This window comes from Choloepus didactylus, chromosome 8, assembly GCF_015220235.1.
Source record: "Choloepus didactylus isolate mChoDid1 chromosome 8, mChoDid1.pri, whole genome shotgun sequence".
Lineage (NCBI taxonomy): Eukaryota > Metazoa > Chordata > Mammalia > Pilosa > Megalonychidae > Choloepus > Choloepus didactylus.
The window spans coordinates 21,935,803-21,957,019 of NC_051314.1; the positions used below are offsets into that span (position 1 = coordinate 21,935,803).

A 21,217-nucleotide genomic window follows, 5' to 3' on the forward strand; every position below is an offset into this window, starting at 1 on the left:
GGCTGTCAGCTCCGGGAAGGAGAAGGGAGAACTGCAGTGGCAGCCCTTATCGGAAACTCATTCTACTGATCCAAACTCCAACCATAGATAGACTGAGACCAGACACCAGAGAATCTGAGAGCAGCCAGCCCAGCAGAGAGGAGACAGGCATAGAAAAAAACAACACGAAAAACTCCAAAATAAAAGCGGAGGATTTTTGGAGTTCTGGTGAACATAGAAAGGGGAAGGGCAGAGCTCAGGCCCTGAGGCTCATATGCAAATCCCGAAGAAAAGCTGATCTCTCTGCCCTGTGGACCTTTCCTTAATGGCCCTAATTGCTTTGTCTCTTAGCATTTCAATAGCTCATTAGATCTCTGAGGAGGGCCCTTTTTTTTTTTAATCCTTTTTTTTTTTTTTCTAAAACAATTACTCTAAGAAGCCCAATACAGAAAGCTTCAAACACTTGCAATTTGGGCAGGTCAAGACAAGAGCAGAACTAAGAGAGCTCTGAGACAAAAGGCAATAATCCAGTGGCTGAGAAAATTCACTAAACACCACAAGTTCCCAAGAAAAGGGGGATGTCCGCTCACAGCCATCATCCTGGTGGAGAGGAAACACTCCTGCCCATCACCAGCCCCATAGCCCAGAGCTGCCCCAGACAACCCAGTGTGACGGAAGTGCTTCAAATAACAGGCACACACCACAAAACTGGGCGTGGACATTAGCCTTCCCTGCAACCTCAGCTGATTGTCCCAGAGTTGGGAAGGTGGAGCAGTGTGAATTAACAAAGCCCCATTCAGCCATCATTTCAGCAGACTGGGAGCCTCCCTACACAGCCCAGCAGCGCAGAACTGCCCTGGGGGGACGGCACTCACCTGTGACATAGCACAGTCATCCCTCAACAGAGGACCCGGGGTGCACAGCCTGGAAGAGGGGCCCACTTGCAAGTCTCAGGAGCCATACGCCAATACCAAGGACTTGTGGGTCAGTGGCAGAGACAAACTGTGGCAGGACTGAACTGAAGGATTAGGCTATTGCAGCAGCTTTAAAACTCTAGGATCACCAGGGAGATTTGATTGTTAGAGCCATCCCCCCTCCCTGACTGCCCAGAAACACGCCCCATATACAGGGCGGGCAACACCAACTACACACGCAAGCTTGGTACACCAATTGGACCCCACAAGACTCACTCCCCCACTCACCAAAAAGGCTAAGCAGGTGAGAACTGGCTTGTGGAGAACAGGTGGCTCGTGGACGCCACCTGCTGATTAGTTAGAGAAAGTGTACTCCACAAAGCAGTAGATCTGATAAATTAGAGATAAGGACTTCAATTGGTCTACAAATCCTAAAAGAACCCTATCAAGTTCAGCAAATGCCAAGAGGCAAAAAACAACAGAAAATTATAAAGCATATGAAAAAACCAGACAATATGGATAACCCAAGCCCAAGCACCCAAATCAAAAGATCAGAAGAGACACAGCACCTAGAGCAGCTATTCAAAGAACTAAAGATGAACAATGAGACCATAGTACGGGATACAAAGGAGATCAAGAAGACCCTAGAAGAGCATAAAGAAGACATTGCAAGACTAAATAAAAAAATGGATGATCTTATGGAAATTAAAGAAACTGTTGACCAAATTAAAAAGATTCTGGACACTCATAGTACAAGACTAGAGGAAGTTGAACAACGAATCAGTGACCTGGAAGATGACAGAATGGAAAATGAAAGCATAAAAGAAAGAATGGGGAAAAAAATTGAAAAAATTGAAACGGACCTCAGGGATATGATAGATAATATGAAACGTCCTAATATAAGACTCATTGGTGTTCCAGAAGGGGAAGAAAAGGGTAAAGGTCTAGGAAGAGTATTCAAAGAAATTGTTGGGGAAAACTTCCCAAATCTTCTAAACAACATAAATACACAAATCATAAATGCTCAGCGAACTCCAAATAGAATAAATCCAAATAAACCCACTCCGAGACATATACTGATCACACTGTCAAACACAGAAGAGAAGGAGCAAGTTCTGAAAGCAGCAAGAGAAAAGCAATTCACCACATACAAAGGAAACAGCATAAGACTAAGTAGTGACTACTCAGCAGCCACCATGGAGGCGAGAAGGCAGTGGCACGATATATTTAAAATTCTGAGTGAGAAAAATTTCCAGCCAAGAATACTTTATCCAGCAAAGCTCTCCTTCAAATTTGAGGGAGAGCTTAAATTTTTCACAGACAAACAAATGCTGAGAGAATTTGCTAACAAGAGACCTGCCCTACTGGAGATACTAAAGGGAGCCCTACAGAAAGAGAAACAAAGAAAGGACAGAGAGACTTGGAGAAAGGTTCAGTACTAAAGAGATTTGGTATGGGTACAATAAAGGATATTAATAGAGAGAGGGGAAAAATATGACAAACATAAACCAAAGAATAAGATGGCTGATTCAAGAAATGCCTTCATGGTTATAACGTTGAATGTAAATGGATTAAACTCCCCAATTAAAAGATATAGATTCGCAGAATGGATCAAAAAAAGTGAACTATCAATATGTTGCATACAAGAGACTCATCTTAGACACAGGGATACAAAGAAACTGAAAGTGAAAGGATGGAAAAAAATATTTCATGCAAGCTACAGCCAAAAGAAAGCAGGTGTAGCAATATTAATCTCAGATAAAATATACTTCAAATGCAGGGATGTTTTGAGAGACAAAGAAGGCCACTACATACTAATAAAAGGGGCAATTCAACAAGAATAAATAACAATCGTAAATGTCTATGCACCCAATCAAGGTGCCACAAAATACATGAGAGAAACACTGGCAAAACTAAAGGAACCAATTGATGTTTCCACAATAATTGTGGGAGACTTCAACACATCACTCTCTCCTATAGATAGATCAACCAGACAGAAGACCAATAAGGAAATTGAAAACCTATACAATCTGATAAATGAATTAGATTTAACAGACATATACAGGACATTACATCCCAAATCACCAGGATACACATACTTTTCTAGTGCTCACGGAACTTTCTCCAGAATAGATCATATGCTGGGACATAAAACAAGCCTCAATAAATTTAAAATATTGAAATTATTCAAAGCACATTCTCTGACCACAATGGAATACAATTAGAAGTCAATAACCATCAGAGACTTAGAAAATTCACAAACACCTGGAGGTTAAACAACACACTCCTAAACAATCAGTGGGTTAAAGAAGAAATAGGAAGAGAAATTGCTACATACATAGAGACAAATGAAAATGAGAACACAACATACCAAAACCTATGGGATGCAGCAAAAGCAGTGCTAAGGGGGAAATTTATAGCACTAAACGCATATATTAAAAAGGAAGAAAGAGCCAAAATCAAAGAACTAATGGATCAACTGAAGAAGCTAGAAAATGAACAGCAAACCAATCCTAAACCAAGTAGAAGAAAAGAAATAACAAGGATTAAAGCAGAAATAAATGACATAGAGAACAAAAAAACAATAGAGAGGATAAATATCACCAAAAATTGGTTCTTTGAGAAGATCAACAAGATTGACAAGCCCCTAGCTACACTGACAAAATCAAAAAGAGAGAAGACACATATAAACAAAATAATGAATGAAAAAGGTGACATAACTGCAGATCCTGAAGAAATTAAAAAAAATTATAAGAGGATATTATGAACAACTGTATGGCAACAAACTGGATAATGTTGAAGAAATGGACAATTTCCTGGAAACATATGAACAACCTAGACGGACCAGAGAAGAAATAGAAGACCTCAACCAACCCATCACAAGCAAAGAGATCCATCAGTCATCAAAAATCTTCCCACAAATAAATGCCCAGGGCCAGATGGCTTCACAGGGGAATTCTACCAAACTTTCCAGAAAGAACTGACACCAATCTTACTCAACTCTTTCAAAACATTGAAGAAAATGGAACACTACCTAACTCATTTTATGAAGCTAACATCAATCTAATACCAAAACCAGGCAAAGATGCTACAAAAAAGGAAAACTACCGGCCAATCTCCCTAATGAATACAGATGCAAAAATCCTCAACAAAATACTTGCAAATCGAATCCAAAGACACATTAAAAAAATCATACACCATGACCAAGTGGGGTTCATTCCAGGCATGCAAGGATGGTTCAACATAAGAAAATCAATCAATGTATTACAACACATTAAAAACTCGAAAGGGAAAAATCAATTGATCATCTCAATAGATGCTGAAAAAGCATTTGACAAAATCCAACATCCCTTTTTGATAAAAACACTTCAAAAGGTAGGAATTGAAGGAAACTTCCTCAACATGATAAAGAGCGTATATGAAAAACCCACAGCCAGCATAGTACTCAATGGTGAGAGACTGAAAGCCTTCCCTCTAAGATCAGGAACAAGACAAGGATGCCCGCTGTCACCACTGTTGTTCAACATTGTGCTGGTAGTGCTAGCCAGGGCAATCCGGCAAGACAAAGAAATAAAAGGCATCCAGATTGGAAAAGAAGAAGTAAAACTGTCATTGTTTGCAGATGATATGATCTTATATCTAGAAAACCCTGAGAAATCGACGATACAGCTACTAGAGCTAATAAACAAATTTAGCAAAGTAGCGGGATACAAGATTAATGCACATAAGTCAGTAATGTTTCTATATGCTAAAAATGAACAAACTGAAGAGACACTCAAGAAAAAGATACCATTTTCAATAGCAACTAAAAAAATCAGGTACCTAGGAATAAACTTAACCAAAGATGTAAAAGACCTATACAAAGAAAACTGCATAACTCTACTAAAAGAAATAGAAGGGGACCTTAAAGGATCTAAAAATATTCCATGTTCATGGATAAGAAGACTATATGTCATTAAGATGTCAATTCTACCCAAACTCATCTACAGATTCAATGCGATCCCAATCAAAATTCCAACAACCTACTTTGCAGACTTGGAAAAGCTAGTTATCAAATTTATTTGGAAAGGGAAGATGCCTTGAATTGCTAAAGACACTCTAAAAAAGAAAAACGAAGTGGGAGGACTTACACTCCCTGACTTTGAAGCTTATTATAAAGCCACAGTTGCCAAAACAGCATGGTACTGGTACAAAGATAGACATATAGATCAATGGAATCGAATTGAGAATTCAGAGATAGACCCTCAGATCTATGGCCGACTGATCTTTGATAAGGCCCCCAAAGTCACTGAACTGAGTCATAATAGTCTTTTCAACAAATGGGGCTGGGAGAGTTGGATATCCATATCCAAAAGAATGAAAGAGGACCCCTACCTCACCCCCTACACTAAAATTAACTCAAAATGGACCAAAGATCTCAATATAAAAGAAAGTACCATAAAACTCCTAGAAGATAATGTAGGAAAACATCTTCAAGACCTTGTATTAGGCGGCCACTTCCTAGACTTTACACCCAAAGCACAAGCAACAAAAGAAAAAATAGATAAATGGGAACTCCTCAAGCTTAGAAGTTTCTGCACCTCAAAGGAATTTCTCAAAAAGGTAAAGAGGCAACCAACTCAATGGGAAAAAATTTTTGGAAACCATGTATCTGACAAAAGACTGATATCTTGCATATATAAAGAAATCCTACAACTCAATGACAATAGTACAGACGGCCCAATTATAAAATGGGTAAAAGATATGAAAAGACAGTTCTCTGAAGTGGAAATACAAATGGCCAACAAACACATGAAAAAATGTTCAGCTTCACTAGCTATTAGAGAGATGCAACTTAAGACCACAATGAGATACCATCTAACACCGATTAGAATGGCTGCCATTAAACAAACACGAAACTACAAATGCTGGAGGGGATGTGGAGAAATTGGAACTCTTATTCATTGTTGGTGGGACTGTATAATGGTTCAGCCACTCTGGAAGTCAGTCTGGCAGTTCCTTAGAAAACTAGATATAGAGTTACCATTCGATCCAGCGATTGCACTTCTCGGTATATACCCGGAAGATCGGAAAGCAGTGACACAAACAGATATCTGCACGCCAATGTTCATAGCAGCATTATTCACAGTTGCCAAGAGATGGAAACAACCCAAATGTCCTTCAACAGATGAGTGGATAAATAAAATGTGGTATATACACACGATGGAATACTACGCGGCAGTAAGAAGGAACGATCTGGTGAAACATATGACAACATGGATGAACCTTGAAGACATAATGCTGAGTGAAATAAGCCAGGCACAAAAAGAGAAATATTATATGCTACCACTAATGTGAACTTTGAAAAATGTAAAACAAATGGTTTATAATGTAGAATGTAGGGGAACTAGCAATAGAGAGCAATTAAGGAAGGGGGAACAATAATCCAAGAAGAACAGATAAGCTATTTAACATTCTGGGGATGCCCAGGAATGACTACGGTCTGTTAATTTCTGATGGATATAGTAGGAACAAGTTCACAGAAATGTTGCTATATTAGGTAACTTTCTTGGGGTAAAGTAGGAACATGTTGGAAGTTAAGCAGTTATCTTAGGATAGTTGTCTTTTTCTTACTCCCTTGTTATGGTCTCTTTGAAATGTTCTTTTATTGTATGTTTGTTTTCTTTTTAACTTTTTTTTCATACAGTTGATTTAAAAAAGAAGAGAAAGTTAAAAAAAAAAAGAAAAACAAGGAAAAAAATATGTAGTGCCCCCTTGAGGAGCCTGTGGAGAATGCAGGGGTATTGGCCTACCCCACCTCGATGGTTGCTAACATGACCACAGACATAGGGTACTGGTGGTTTGATGGGTTGAGCCCTCTACCATAGGTTTTACCCTTGGGAAGACAGTTGCTGCAAAGGAGAGGCTAGGCCTCCCTATGGTTGTGCCTAAGAGCCTCCTCTCGAATGCCTCTTTGTTGCTCAGATGTGGCCCTCTCTCTCTGGCTAAGCCAACTTGAAAGGTGAAATCACTGCCCTCCCCCCTACGTGGGATCGGACACCCAGGGGAGTGAATCTCCCTGGCAACGTGGAATATGACTCCCGGGGAGGAATGTAGACCTGGCATCGTGGGACATAGAACATCTTCTTGACCAAAAGGGGGATGTGAAAGGAAATGAAATAAGCTTCAGTAGCAGAGAGATTCCAAAAGGAGCCGAGAGGTCACTCTGGTGGGCACTCTTACGCACACTTTAGACAACCCTTTTTAGGTTCTAAAGAATTGGGGTAGCTGGTGGTGGATACCTGAAACTATCAAACTACAACCCCAGAACCCATGAATCTCGAAGACAGTTGTATAAAAATGTAGCTTATGAGGGGTGACAATGGGATTGGGAAAGCCATAAGGACCACACTCCACTTTGTCTAGTTTATGGATGGATGAGTAGAAAAATAGGGGAAGAAAACAAACAGACAAAGGTACCCAGTGTTCTTTTTTACTTCAATTGCTCTTTTTCACTCTAATTATTATTCTTGTTATTTTTGTGTGTGTGCTAATGAAGGTGTCAGGGATTGATTTAGGTGATGAATGTACAACTATGTAATGGTACTGTGAACAATCGAAAGTACGATTTGTTTTGTATGACTGCGTGGTATGTGAATATATCTCAATAAAATGAAGATTAAAAAAAAAAAGAACTTAATATAACACCTGGCACTCAGTAAATTGGAGCTGTTATACTATCTCCAAATTTTCCACAGTTAACATATTTTTGGTAATCAGAAAAAATATTTTATATACATAATGTATTACGGAGTACCTCAGCAAAGCAGCTTATACCATAGCAATTATCAAAGGTTAGTTAAAGATCATTTTTTAGAAAATCAGGTGACATAAGTTCAGGTTCCAGCTCTCGTTGAACCTGGGAAAGTCCCTAAATTTCTGAAATAACCTTATCTGCAAAATGGAGATACCAACCAAAGTGCCAAACTCTGAGGGTGGTTTTGAGGATCTAATGAGATAATGTATGTACAAGTAGTTTGAAAAAGTGAAGTGCTTTACAAATACAATTAGTTTAGGAAGCTGGTTTTTAAACATATTGCTAGATTTTCTAGTGCCTAGCACAACGCCTTGAATTTAGTGAGTAAACATTTGTAATATACCTATTTTTAAATTAATAAATTATGTGTTTTCTTCCTGAACAAAGTTTGATTTATGTATAATCATTTTATATGTAGTGAGCTGTTCACTGTTTCCAACCTTTGTTATTATGATAGAAAAAAGTTATTGAAATTGGTGACCATTTTTGCCCCTTTCTCTTATTTTAGGAATGGAACATTACTAAACTTTCAATTGAGTATGATTCTGAGCCCTTTGGAAAGGAACGTGATGCAGCTATTAAGAAACTGGCAACTGAGGCTGGAGTAGAAGTCATTGTACGAATTTCACATACATTATATGACCTAGACAAGTAAGTTTTAAAACCTGGGACTTAAGTTTGAAAATTGGAATAACAATATATACATCAGAGATTGTGGATAAATTAAATATGTAAGCCTTAGCATTTGATTTATTTATTTAGCGGCTGTGATTTTTATTCACCTAGTAACAGGTACCAAAATTATAGGCATAATGCACAGGATAAAAATATTCAGTATTTCGTTTCCAAACTGTTACTGAATAGGAGTATCATAAAATTATCCTTGACTATTCTCACTCAGCCTACTGTGATCTTTCTCTTCTGGGTTTTTAACATTATTAATTTTATAGTTTATATGATACATAGCCATAAATCATCTTGACATATTTTGTATGGTTGTCTTATGCTATTTTATTTCATGTATATCTTCTCTTCCTATCTGGATTTTAAATCCAGATGCAAATTATTTTGCATACCTGTGGTCATCTGAACAGTGGCATAAAACTATACTTCTCAAAACATAGTCCATGGAACACAATCGATGATGATGCTTTGTCCTACAGAGATCCTAAGGTCAAATTTAATTTAAATTTAAGTGAGTTTTGGAGATTCATAAGGTTCATTAATTTATTAAAACTTTAGCCATACATCATCCTTGCAAGTGCTGATGATGGTTTGTTAGTTTATGTAGCTTTTAAATTATTTTACCTTTTTAGTTATATACACATTTTATCAAGTTGGCAAAGCTAATTATGTAAGTAACATGAAAAGCTAGTTAATTTTATATACTTTTTCAAGTGTATCAAAAAATCATGATTGGACTTGGTCAAGGATCTTACTTTATACTAAGCTAGAAGTCATATATCCTTTGGTAGTAAACTTACCTTGTAGTTTACTAGTTTGCTTAACTTTATGAAGCTGATGGCAAGGAGGAAGCAAAACAGGTTAAGAGCAGTTGCTTTTAAGTGAGAGACTTGAGTATTACGCACAAAATTAGTGTTTATTGAACTGAATGTGAATGCTTACCATACAAATTCCATCATATAAAAATGTAACATATATAAAACATTTTTCCTAAGGTTCTCATTTTGCAGCTACATTATGTAATTAGCAGTGTCCTCAGTAGTATGGTTACAATCAGCAAATTTCATTATGACCCTATGTTATTAAGTCAAATTATCACAGAAAAGCAAAATACATTAAAGTTACTAGCTTTTTTATTCTGATTACTTTTTTCTGATGAAGTTGATATAATGAAAAATGCACTAGGTTTGGATTAAGAAAACTTTGATTTGCCGTTTATCATTAATGTGATCTTGACCAAGTTAATTAACCTTCCTGAAAAGTTTCAGTTTCCTCATCTCTAAAATGAGAGAGTTGAGTTTACCAGTAAATCTTTATTAAGGCCAAATGCTAGGAAATAAACATAGTGGAAAAGAATAATTGGTTATTCAAAACAGCATATAATACAAACTACCAAGGATCCCCTAACAAGGATTAATACCCCTTGTTTTAAAGGTTTTAGAATTTGCGTACTCTGTATTTTTGATAGCTACAAAATTTCTACTAAATGTTAGAAAATGAAGAGGTTGATTTTTAGACTCACTAATGATTTAAGCAAGTTTCCTGGCCATGCAAGAAGCTAACCTTCTAGAGAATTAAGTGATTAATTTTATCTTCCGATTTTAAGCTTTTTCAGCCAAAATATATTGTTGTTGTTTTTTTTTTACTAACTGTATTTTACTAACTCCTGTAATAGGATCATAGAACTCAATGGTGGACAACCACCTCTAACTTATAAAAGATTCCAGACTCTCATCAGCAAAATGGAGCCACTAGAGATACCAGTAGAGACAATTACTCCAGAAATGATAGAAAAGTGCGCAACTCCTCTGTCTGATGATCATGATGAGAAATATGGAGTCCCTTCGCTGGAAGAACTAGGTGGGTGTAAATTGTAATAAATGTAGAGTTTAAGAGTTAATAAATCACAAATCATTCAGACAGTCCCACTTCTTCTGATTCTATGTAAAGTATTTTACATTAGGAAGGGAGGGGGGAGGGGGAGAAAAAAGAAAGAAAGGAAAACAAAAAGAAACCTTAAACTGAAAAGTGATAAATCTGTACATTATTTATGTGTTCTATAAACACATGTTCTATTCTTATCACCTTTCAGTGTCCTAAAGAATAGAGACCTTGTAATATCCTCTGTATATGAAGGTCTATCCAGCCGCCTCAAATAAGTTCCATGCTACTCCCATAATTTTCCTGTATAGTAATTTGTTCTCCCAATTATTTTGGTTAAATAAAAATTATTTTAGTTGTAGAAAAATGGTATTTTTTCTTTTCTTTTTTTTTTAGGTTTTGATACAGATGGCTTACCCTCTGCAGTGTGGCCAGGTGGAGAAACTGAAGCACTTACACGTTTGGAAAGGCATTTGGAAAGAAAAGTATGATAATACGGCCATGCTCGTATTTCCAAGCTGACATCTTGAAAATAATTTTTCACTATCTTTTAAAAACAAAAATAGATTGTTGAAGTTAGGAGGATTGAAAGAAATAGTTAATACAGCACAAACCTAATTGTTTGAAAATTGACAACTTTCTCTCTTTGTTTAAATATCCTTTCCCTTCTCTAATTATTTCCCTTTTAGCTACTACCAATGCTACCTCTTCTTTCCTTCTATCTAACCTAGAATCTGCTGACCATAACTTTGATGCTAGGTTAGAGTTCTTCTGTTTCGCCTTTACCAATTAAGTATCATTGAACTTAAGAGTATCAAAGAGACAGAGTAAAAGTGCTCTCAGGTTTGTGTTAGGAATTTGACGCTAACTTATTTTCACATGAGTATGTGCTACATTAGGATGACTGAAATAAAAAAAATCACTTTTATCTTTTCTTTTTTTTTATTAAAACATGTTGCTTATGGCTAGAATAATAAAAAAAAAAAATTATTCCCTAAGAGATATATAAATTAATTTTGAACACTCTTTTAAAATGGAAAAGGCAATTAGTTAATGTAATTCTCTGAATATTTTCAAGGCTTGGGTGGCAAACTTTGAAAGACCTCGAATGAATGCAAATTCCCTGCTGGCAAGCCCAACTGGACTCAGTCCCTATCTGCGATTTGGTTGTTTGTCATGTCGACTATTTTACTTCAAACTAACAGATCTCTACAAAAAGGTATTATCTAAAACTGGAGCTTATTTTTAAAAATACTTTTTAAAAAAAATTGATAATATTTCTTGGCTTTTTAATCTCAGGTAAAGAAGAACAGTTCTCCTCCCCTTTCCCTTTATGGGCAGTTATTATGGCGTGAATTTTTCTATACAGCAGCAACAAATAATCCACGCTTTGATAAAATGGAAGGAAATCCCATCTGTGTTCAGATTCCTTGGGATAAGAATCCTGAAGCTTTAGCCAAATGGGCAGAAGGCCGGACAGGTTTTCCATGGATTGATGCCATCATGACACAACTTCGTCAAGAGGGTTGGATTCACCATTTAGCCAGACATGCAGTTGCTTGCTTCCTGACACGAGGTGACCTGTGGATTAGTTGGGAAGAAGGAATGAAGGTAACTATTCTTCTAACAAATGCAGCAAGGTCTTATTTAGAAGGAATCCATAGCTTATTAAAATAAGTCCTAGAAGTTGTCTATTATGTTAGATTCATTTATAATTTAGTTTTCCAGGGGACAAATCATTTAGTTGCCTCAGGACAGGCAGACTTTGGGAGACCAGAATGGTGTAGTTAGACAAGAGAAATGATGACAGCTGGCTAAATTAATGAACCTAAAGTCATTGCAATGACTGTAAACTAGCTAGCCCATCAAAGGAACTTAAGATTTAATACCCTGGACTTATTGGATAGATATATTCATAGGTAGTCATTTCTGTGCCTTTTCAAAAAGGAGACACCCAAGAGTTCTTAAATTTCTATTATGAATTTTCAAATATAAGTCATTTTACCTCACTTCACCATCACAACTTTTGAAACATACTAAATATTGTAACATCTTCTTGTGGCTTTGCATAGCAGGACTTACATATATGTTTTATTTTCCTGGTTATATTATAAGTTTCCTACCCAAGGACCATTTCTGATCCTTTATATTTTTGCATCTCCTATATTTCCTAGTACAAAGTTGTAGACAAAGTAGATGTATAGCACATACTTAATGAATTTTTTAAAAACCACTTTTTAAATTCTGTTTCTCTTTTGGATCAAGGAATTCCAAGTTAAAATTATATGACATTAGTGCAATTTTAAAGGTCATTTATATTTAGGTGCTCCCTTTTTGTAGGCCAGTGTACCAAATTTCTGAGTTTTTGTTGGTTATTTATTTGGTAGCATTTTTGCTTTCTTTAAAGTGGTTTATTGCTTTTCTTTGCCTTTTTTTTTTTTTCTTTTCATTTTTTGATCTCAAATCAGTGACTTGAGTAATTTTTTTCAACTACTCTCCCAGTTACACTCACTATGCAGTAACACTGCAAAGGTTAGAAAGATAAATTCTATTCAGAAATCTATTTATAGTACCAATATGTTTCTTTTCCTGAAATGGTTCCTATAGAATTTTATAGAACATATACAAGGAAGCTATTTTAATAATGCTTAAGTTTACAGCTTTGTACTAGATTCTCTTTGCTTTGAGGTTTGTTTTGTTTTGTTTGTTTGTTTGTTTTGTTTTTGCCTTGAGTTGTGATCTGCAGTGACTTGGAAAATGCTTACTTTGAGAATTATGTGTGTGCAGACTAATTGGATATTGTTACTTCTGAAGGTATTTGAAGAATTATTGCTTGATGCCGATTGGAGCATAAATGCTGGAAGTTGGATGTGGCTGTCTTGTAGTTCTTTTTTCCAACAATTTTTTCACTGCTATTGTCCTGTTGGTTTTGGTAGGAGAACAGATCCCAATGGAGACTATATCAGGTAAATCATGGGTGATTATTGTTCAGTTTGGAGTAGTTAACCCAGGAAACGCTTTTAATATTTAAGCAACACTTAAAATATTCCCTACTTGGATGGGCAGCAGATAAGGAAAAAGGTCACCACATCATTTAAGTGATATTGGCTTCAGTTTGGTTGCTCATAGCTAATAGTTTGTGATAATTTGATTACAATGCTATTTTTCAAAGAGAGAAAGAGTTTATTGCTAAGTTCAAAGTAGGACATCAAATGGCCTATCGGCCTAAAAATCTGTCTCCCCAAGTCTAAGGAGTTTAGCATTTTTATGGATTCAAACAAGGGAAGGTGAAGTGGTTACCGTTACAAAAGCAGGTATCAACAAGAGCTGGGACTAGGCTAGACAAAAGCAAGTTAAAATGCATTTTACTAATAATTTTTCTTCTTTCTCCCAAAAGGCGTTATTTGCCTGTCCTGAGAGGCTTCCCTGCAAAATATATCTATGATCCCTGGAATGCACCAGAAGGTATCCAAAAGGTAGCCAAATGTTTGATCGGAGTTAATTATCCTAAACCAATGGTGAACCATGCTGAGGCAAGTCGTTTGAATATTGAAAGGATGAAACAGATCTATCAGCAGCTTTCACGATATAGAGGACTGGGTATGTCAGTAACTGCCTTTAAACAGTTTCTTGCACAACTGTTTATGTACATATTCTTGAATTTGATCTTGACCTTAATTTAATAGGAAATTTTTTCCCTTTAGGTCTTCTTGCGTCAGTGCCTTCTAATCCTAATGGAAATGGAGGCCTCATGGGTTATTCTCCTGGAGAAAATATTCCAGGTTGTAGCAGCAGTGGAAGTGAGTAAAAAGGACATGTCTGTACTTACTAACATAAAGGGATTGATATGCAGATATATTGTTTTGAATTTTACTGTAATTTGTTTAGAAAAATCTATCTTTAAAATTAGTATAATTGTGTTTTTTTACACATGGATTCATGTGCACATGTACACACACACACATCCCCTCACTCTATTAGTGATATTTTAGAGATGGAAAGCGTTATTACATGTAGTAGAATTTGGATCAAGTTGCAAACTAAATGAGGAGAGCAATTTTAAGGGAAAAATGGAATTCAAATCTCATGTTTTCAGAATGCTTATTTTTTACTCTTAATCTTTTTTTTTATTTTAATCTTAATCTTTTTCAAGCAGTATATATTGGGAATTTTAATCATTATACCAATTTCAAAGGCTGTAACCAAAAATAGCTTGAAGCTAATTAATTTGGCTAAAGCAAGGAAGCATTTGACAAATGCTTATTTAAAAAAAAGGCCAGATGATCTAAATTGGTATTAAGTATAAAACCTTTAAAAAATTGCAGAAATATCCTCCATTCTCATGACAACGTGTATTCTGTCTTCCAAGAATTAGCTTAGGGAGAGAAGAACAGATACACTCACCTTTTTGGCTGCCTACTTTGTGCCAGGTACTAGGGAATTTTTTTCTACATTCCCACGATAACTTTCTGGGAGAAGTGGTGATGGGATCCTCATTTTATGCTTGAGGAAATAAGGCTAGAAAGGTCAAGTAACTTAACCAGGGTCTCACAGTTAGTAAAGAATTGAGGTAGGATTCAGAGCCCCAAATTTCGTATATTTTTTACCCATATCACTGGGCCTCTCCTGCAGATATATTGTTTACAAAATAAAATATTTTATTACTGGAATTTGTTTAACCCAGCAGTCATCAAATAGTTGCCAAAAATGGCATTATACTTCAGAAATTTTCTTTCTCAGCATCTCCAACAATATGAAATAAAATTCAACAAGATATTGTTTCAAAAATTCTTTCAAATCCCCTGTTCATTTCACAGCCTGCTTTCTCAGCCTGCACAGGAGTGTAATGGACTTGAACTCGGTGAAGCACTAGGATAACAGGCAGATAGCACAGGGGTGGGAAGCAGCAGGCTCCAGGTGCTTACCCTAGTGGCCAGTGATGGTACACATTGCTTCTTAGTTCACTCAACTTTGTGTCCTTTATTTGGAATTATCTTCAAAAGCTAATTATGGTAGCAAGTCAAATGGAAATAATTTTTTCTTCACAAATTTATAAACATATGGTAGTTATAATGTAATAGAAGAATTAATAAATCTTGAAATTACTGTAATCATAAAGCTATTTGTGTATAGCATATTTTGTAGCTAGGTGCTGTGGGGCTTTCAAAAGACCTAGAAGACCTAAAAGCCACACAAAGCTTACAGTCTAAATGGGAATGTGGATAGAAAAAAAAAAAATGAAAAAAAAAAGAAAAAACTTGTAAGATTCTGCCTATATATGCAGTAGGGTAACAGGGAGAGACCACTGAGGGCTAAAGGAACTTGGGAAGTTTTCTTGTAAGATGGGGGATGCAGTGAGGCAGATGAGGGAGAGAACATTCTAGACCTGGAGATGGGAATGATTTTGGAAAAATTCCTTAGGATTTGGACTGTGTGGTTTAGCATTTCTCCCCTCAGGTTTCTGCTCCTTTTGAAAGAACGTACATACTTCTGAGGCATATCCCTTCTTGCCCTGTGCTTATCCCATCTGATTGCTTGGGATTGAGGGGTTTCCTGGGACATCAGACTTAGACAGTACTAAAGCTGTAATGTCCTGAGCACATTGGGACAAGATGGTCAGCCTACACCCACTAGAGTGGCTAAAGTAAGGCAGACAAGAACAAGTGTTGTAGTGGATGCGGAGAACCCTGGACCCTCACAAATTGGAGGAGGATGGTAAAATGGTATAGCCACTTTGAAAAACAGTTCGGTAGTTTCTTAAAAAGTTAAACATAAATTTACCAAACAACCTAGCAATTCTAATTCTAGGTATCTACCCAAGAGAAAAGAAAACATATTCACAAAAAAACTTGTACATGAATATTCATACAGCAGCTTTATTCATAATAGCCAAAAAGTAGAAACAGTTCAAATGTCTTTCTACTGGTGAATGGATAATAGCCAAAAAGTAGAAACAGTTCAAATGTCTTTCTACTGGTGAGTGGATAAACAAATGTGGTATATCCATACAATGGAATATTGCTCAGCCATAAAAAGGAACACAATACTGATACAAACTACTTCTACAAACCTCGGAAACATTTTAAGTTAAAGAAGCCAGAGGCAAAAGACAACATACTGCATGATTCTATTTATATGAAATATCCAGAAAAGGAAAATCTTTAGAGACAAAGTAATTATTGGTTGCCTTGAGCTAGGAGTAATAATGGGGATTGAATGCAAAAGGGCTTTAGGGATCTTTTGAGGTGATAGATGCACAGCACTGTAAATTTACTAAAAATTTTTGAATTGTAACACTCAAAATGGGTTAATTTTATGGTATGTAAATTATACCTTAAAGCTGTTTTTTTAAATGCCTGTTCACTATTGAGAATTTAGAAAATTCAGAAAAGTAGAAAAGAGGAAGAATAAAAATCTCCCATAATTCTATCCAGTAGACATTATTAAAATTTGGTATGTTTCCTTTCAGTAACTTTTTTCTGCAATTTTTTTTCCCCACAGTAATTTTTAGGTCAGAATTTTATAATTGGAAAATCCTTTTGGGGCTGTTGATAGCTTAATATTTGGGGAAAGTGATGAACTAAGCCCTTGCCCTTGCAAAACTTTTTTTTTTTTTTTTAAACGTTTTACAAAAACAAGTGTTTTGCATTCTAGGATTCCCATATTATATATTCTTGGCATTTTGAAATTTAATTCCTGTAATGACCCAAAATACAAATGAATATAAGGACTTGTGATTTTTGTGACTAAAGCTAGTAACACACCAATTGATCAGCAAAGTTCTGTTTTCATTGTCTCTTACGCTGTTATTCTCATGGAATTAAAATTCACTACATTTTATGGGTAAGTTAAGTGGGGAAGGCTATAGTGGTATTCATGAATTTAGGAACTTCCTAAATTCTATGGAAGATCCCAGGTGCCTACCTATGATACGTTTCTTTAAAGAAATAAAATAACATCTTAATGAAATTCCTAATATATTTTTTGAGTTTATTAATATCCCCTCAATGTAATCACTTTCCTGATTTCTGTACTGTATATTAGTTTTGCCTGATTGTGAACTTTATAGAGATTGAGTCATAGTTTGTATTCTTTTGTATCTGATTTCTTTTGCTTAATATTTGTTTTTGAAATGCATTCTCATTTATCTTAGAATTAGAAGAATAGCACTGATGATATCAAGTTTTAAGGTGACTAGTTTATGACTTGGCCCAAGGGGCACTTCCATGAATTTTGCATTAAAAGTGACCTTTCTTTCCTTCAGAGTCCCCACTGTATCCTGTACTGACATCCATTCCAGCACCTAGTAACCCCCTTCTTTGTACTTCGTGATTAACAAATTTGTCTGTCTTCACTATGTTGCTGGCAGAACCCACGTTTTAGTAATATTTGTATCCCTAATACTTGGAATAGTCCCTAGGTTAAACGGGCATCAAACAGATATGCAAAATATGGATAAATATGGTAATTGAAAATGTATTTGTGGAAGTGTTATGCTGTACAGTACCATACAGAGACAAGTGTCGCTCTTAGGAGAAGCCCTGCTGGTGGGTAAGACCAGGAATTTGCGGTTAGTCCAGACTCTGACCTTCAACCTTACAAGTCTAAAGACTGAACATTTTCAGTATGGAGATGACCATTCCATGAATGGCAGCTAGAAATTTTAATACCTTATCAAAATATCAGTAGAGAGCACTGGTTTATTAATTTATAGTGGGGATATCTCTTTGTAGTGAGGGTAAGCTGCATCCTGATCCAGCACATCCACTTTTCCTATTTTAAGTTATCTGAAGAACTGAATTCTTTATCCAGAAAGATCTTGATGAGCATGTAATTAAAGCAGAAATAAGTAGATTGTCTTGAGATATATTCTGTTCAAGTCATGAACTGACCTCTTTAGGGACCAGTGCTCACATTTTCCCATAACCTGGACACACTAATAAAAATGTTTCTCTAAAACCTACTTGTGTGTGCTAGCCAATCTGTTTTCCTGGCTTCTTTGTTAGAAGGGTTGATACAACTGATCAGGCTAGGTAACTGCCAGATAGTCTTTGTCTTCTCCCTGCTGGGTGTGATTTGAATTAACTGTCATTGATAGACCCTTATTCCCTTATAACCAAGGCAGTGTGTAATGGAGAGGCAGCAAGGGACAAGGGGGTGAAGAAAGTCTGTATATCTCACTGTTGCCCTTATGTTTTCCCTTCAGGTCAAGTTTTTAATAGCTGTTATCCAGTAAAATGTTTTTTAGAAAAAGATTACCAGCAGATTTTCCTTTGAGCTGTCATCATTTTTATGAGCCTAAATTTAAGTTTTCTAATTTGGACGTGATTTTTGGTTCACACAGAGGATTGTGATTTAGTCCTAGCGGCGTAAAAGACCTTAAATCCAAGTACTAAAAATTGGATTTGTAGTTCAATACATGTAACTTGGAATTTAGTGTAAGTAATTTTATTGTGTTTTAAATATCAATAGGTTGCTCTCAAGGGAGTGGTATTTTACATTATGCTCATGGAGACAGTCAGCAAACTCACCTTTTAAAGCAAGGTAAGAATAAAGCATTCGAGCACATTATTTTCATCACCTTTTCTGTCTTAAATATACATTTTTTTAATTTATAGGAAGAAGCTCCATGGGCATCGGTCTTAGCAGTGGGAAACGCCCTAGTCAAGAAGAGGAGACGCAGGGTATTGGTCCAAAAGTACAGCGACAGAGCACTAATTAGGTAAATATTTTAGAGCTTTATTTCTTGGCTTTAGCAGCGTGTGTTCCAGTTTGCTAATGCTGCCGGAATGCAAAATACCAGAAATGGATTGGCTTTTATAAAGGGGGTTTATTTGGTTACAAATAAGGCCATTAAATGTTCAAGGTAAGGCATCGAAGGAAGGCCAATGGCATCCAGGAAAACCTGTTAGCTGGGAAGGCACGTGGCTGGCATCTGCTGATCCCAGGTTGTATTCTGTCTCCTCTCTCAGTTCCTGTGGGTTCTTCAAAATGTTGCCCTTGGGGTGTTTGTCCTCTCTTAGCTTCCCCAGAGCAAAAGTCTGCTTTTAACAGCTGTCTTCAGAATGTCTCTCTTAAGTTGCAGCTCTCTCCAGAATGTCACTCTTAGCTGCTCTGTGGTCTTTCTGTGTGTGAACTCCAGGGATCAAATTAACACCCACCCTGAATGGGTGGGGCAACACCTCCATGGAAATTATCCAATCAAATGTTTCACTCACAGTTGATTGAGTCACATCTCCATGGAATCACTCAATCAGAGAATTCCAATCTAATCAACACTAATACATTGGCCCCCACAAGACTGCATCAAAGAACATGGTGTTTTGGGGGGTATAATACATCCAAACTGTCACAGAGTGTATAGTTAACATAGATTAAGATGATTTCCAAAATGGAACTAATCTCTGTTTTCAAAGCAGAGAATCTGAAGTTTAAATTTTTAAGTGATTGTTACAAAATCAGTTAATTACTAGACGAGAAAAATGGACAAAGTGCTGCACTCAGTTTCATGGTTGTCCTGAATCCATGATCTTTAAATTTGAAAAGCTTATGATATTGTGGTCAAGTTTTTTCTTAAAAAGGACATCTCTGTCATTTTCTTAAAGTGTTGCCATGAGTCTAAAACTTTTAATTGAAGCAGCCTTTTAATTTTATAGTGTTAATATAATGCCTTTATGAACTTTCTCCCAAATCTTTGCCTCTTACATGTTTCCAGATTTCTTTTATCTACTATGAAACTTCTAAAACCTAAATTCTTTCCAGTTTGGGAATAGTTTAAATTTTCAAAAATGCTGGCTCATTTTGTAAGTATGAAAAAACCATGCCTATAATCCTAGTATAAATGGATTTGTGGTTTAAATGAACACAAAAATGTATTTGCCAGTTTTTAGAGACTTTTTGTTTCTTCAGTTATCTTAAACTGTTTGTATTTTTTTATTACTTAGTTTTTTTTGTGCCAGCCTAATTAGACTGTAAATTTCTTGAAGATTGGTAAACACAGATCAAGTTTTTATCATTTAATTCCTTGCAACCAAACTTTACCTAATTGTTTTTCCCCTTTAATCACAGAAAACATTCAGGAGAATCCTGTTCCAGCTGAAATTGATGGGAAATTCAAGACTTTTTCAGTTAAATTATTTTAAAATGTCCTTCATTGATGGAAATTAGTTACATTTTGCAATACATTGTTTCTAACAACATTTCTGTGGTTTTTAACTTTTTAATGAATTTCACATAGGATAAATGGTAATTTGTATATAAAGAACTTGGTAAAAGAATTTGCTTAATGTAAATATCAGTCACAATTAGTATAGACCCATCAATATATTTTTGATAATTTTTCATGTATGGTAAAGTTGCAAACTTACATCCTGATATAAAATCAAAGTTTTGAGAGTCAATGTGGGATAATGGAGTCAGTGTGGTTTTTAGACTTTCTTAAAAGACTTTGTTAAAATTTTAGGACAGAATTTTCTTGACATCATTGTTTGATTTATCTTTGCAACTCTTCGATAATAATGTTTTAGAAAATGTCTGTAATCAAAATTGGTAGTCGTAGCCTCTGTTAACACAATTATATGTGCTTTAAATCTTATTGTATGCCTGTTTTGACCCAGAATTGTTAGTTTCATGTATTATGTTCTCCTTGTCTCCCTTTTTTTTTGTTCATTTACAGCTAAAGTGACCTTCTTATTAAAATATATGCAAATATGGAATCTTGTGTAGTTAGTGGTTTTTTATTTCCTATTTACTTATTTTTGCCTTTTTTTCTTTTGGTAAGAGAAAAGCACTGGTATGTGAGATTTGATTAGAAACTACAGAAACAGATTCTAAATAAACCATACATCACTATTCTGAATGAACTCCTAACATAAATGGGAAAATTACATTTCAGGTAAGACTGTTGTCTTCCAAATATTTTATACTTTTTTTAAAGGTAAAATTATCTCCAATAGAGTTTTAA

General features: G+C 35.8%; 1 protein-coding gene across 2 annotated transcripts in view; it reads left to right on the top strand.

Annotated features, from left to right (window-relative positions):
* Window positions 1-20,961, top strand: part of CRY1 (cryptochrome circadian regulator 1) — an 81,865-nt gene extending 60,904 nt beyond the window's left edge. The window contains exons 3-13 of one of the 2 annotated variants that reach the window (XM_037846570.1): window positions 8,198-8,340; window positions 10,049-10,233; window positions 10,651-10,739; window positions 11,333-11,473; window positions 11,680-11,865; window positions 13,069-13,220; window positions 13,652-13,854; window positions 13,959-14,054; window positions 18,727-18,798; window positions 18,873-18,976; window positions 20,323-20,961. In XM_037846570.1, coding sequence (XP_037702498.1) covers window positions 8,198-8,340; window positions 10,049-10,233; window positions 10,651-10,739; window positions 11,333-11,473; window positions 11,680-11,865; window positions 13,069-13,220; window positions 13,652-13,854; window positions 13,959-14,054; window positions 18,727-18,798; window positions 18,873-18,976 — 1,371 coding nt within the window. In that variant the 3' untranslated portion in view covers window positions 20,323-20,961. Of the gene's footprint in view, window positions 1-8,197; window positions 8,341-10,048; window positions 10,234-10,650; window positions 10,740-11,332; window positions 11,474-11,553; window positions 11,866-13,068; window positions 13,221-13,651; window positions 13,855-13,958; window positions 14,055-18,726; window positions 18,799-18,872; window positions 18,977-20,322 lie in introns of both variants that reach the window. The other variant, XM_037846569.1, reaches the window with a different exon arrangement.
* The last annotated feature ends 256 nt before the right edge of the window (window positions 20,962-21,217 follow it).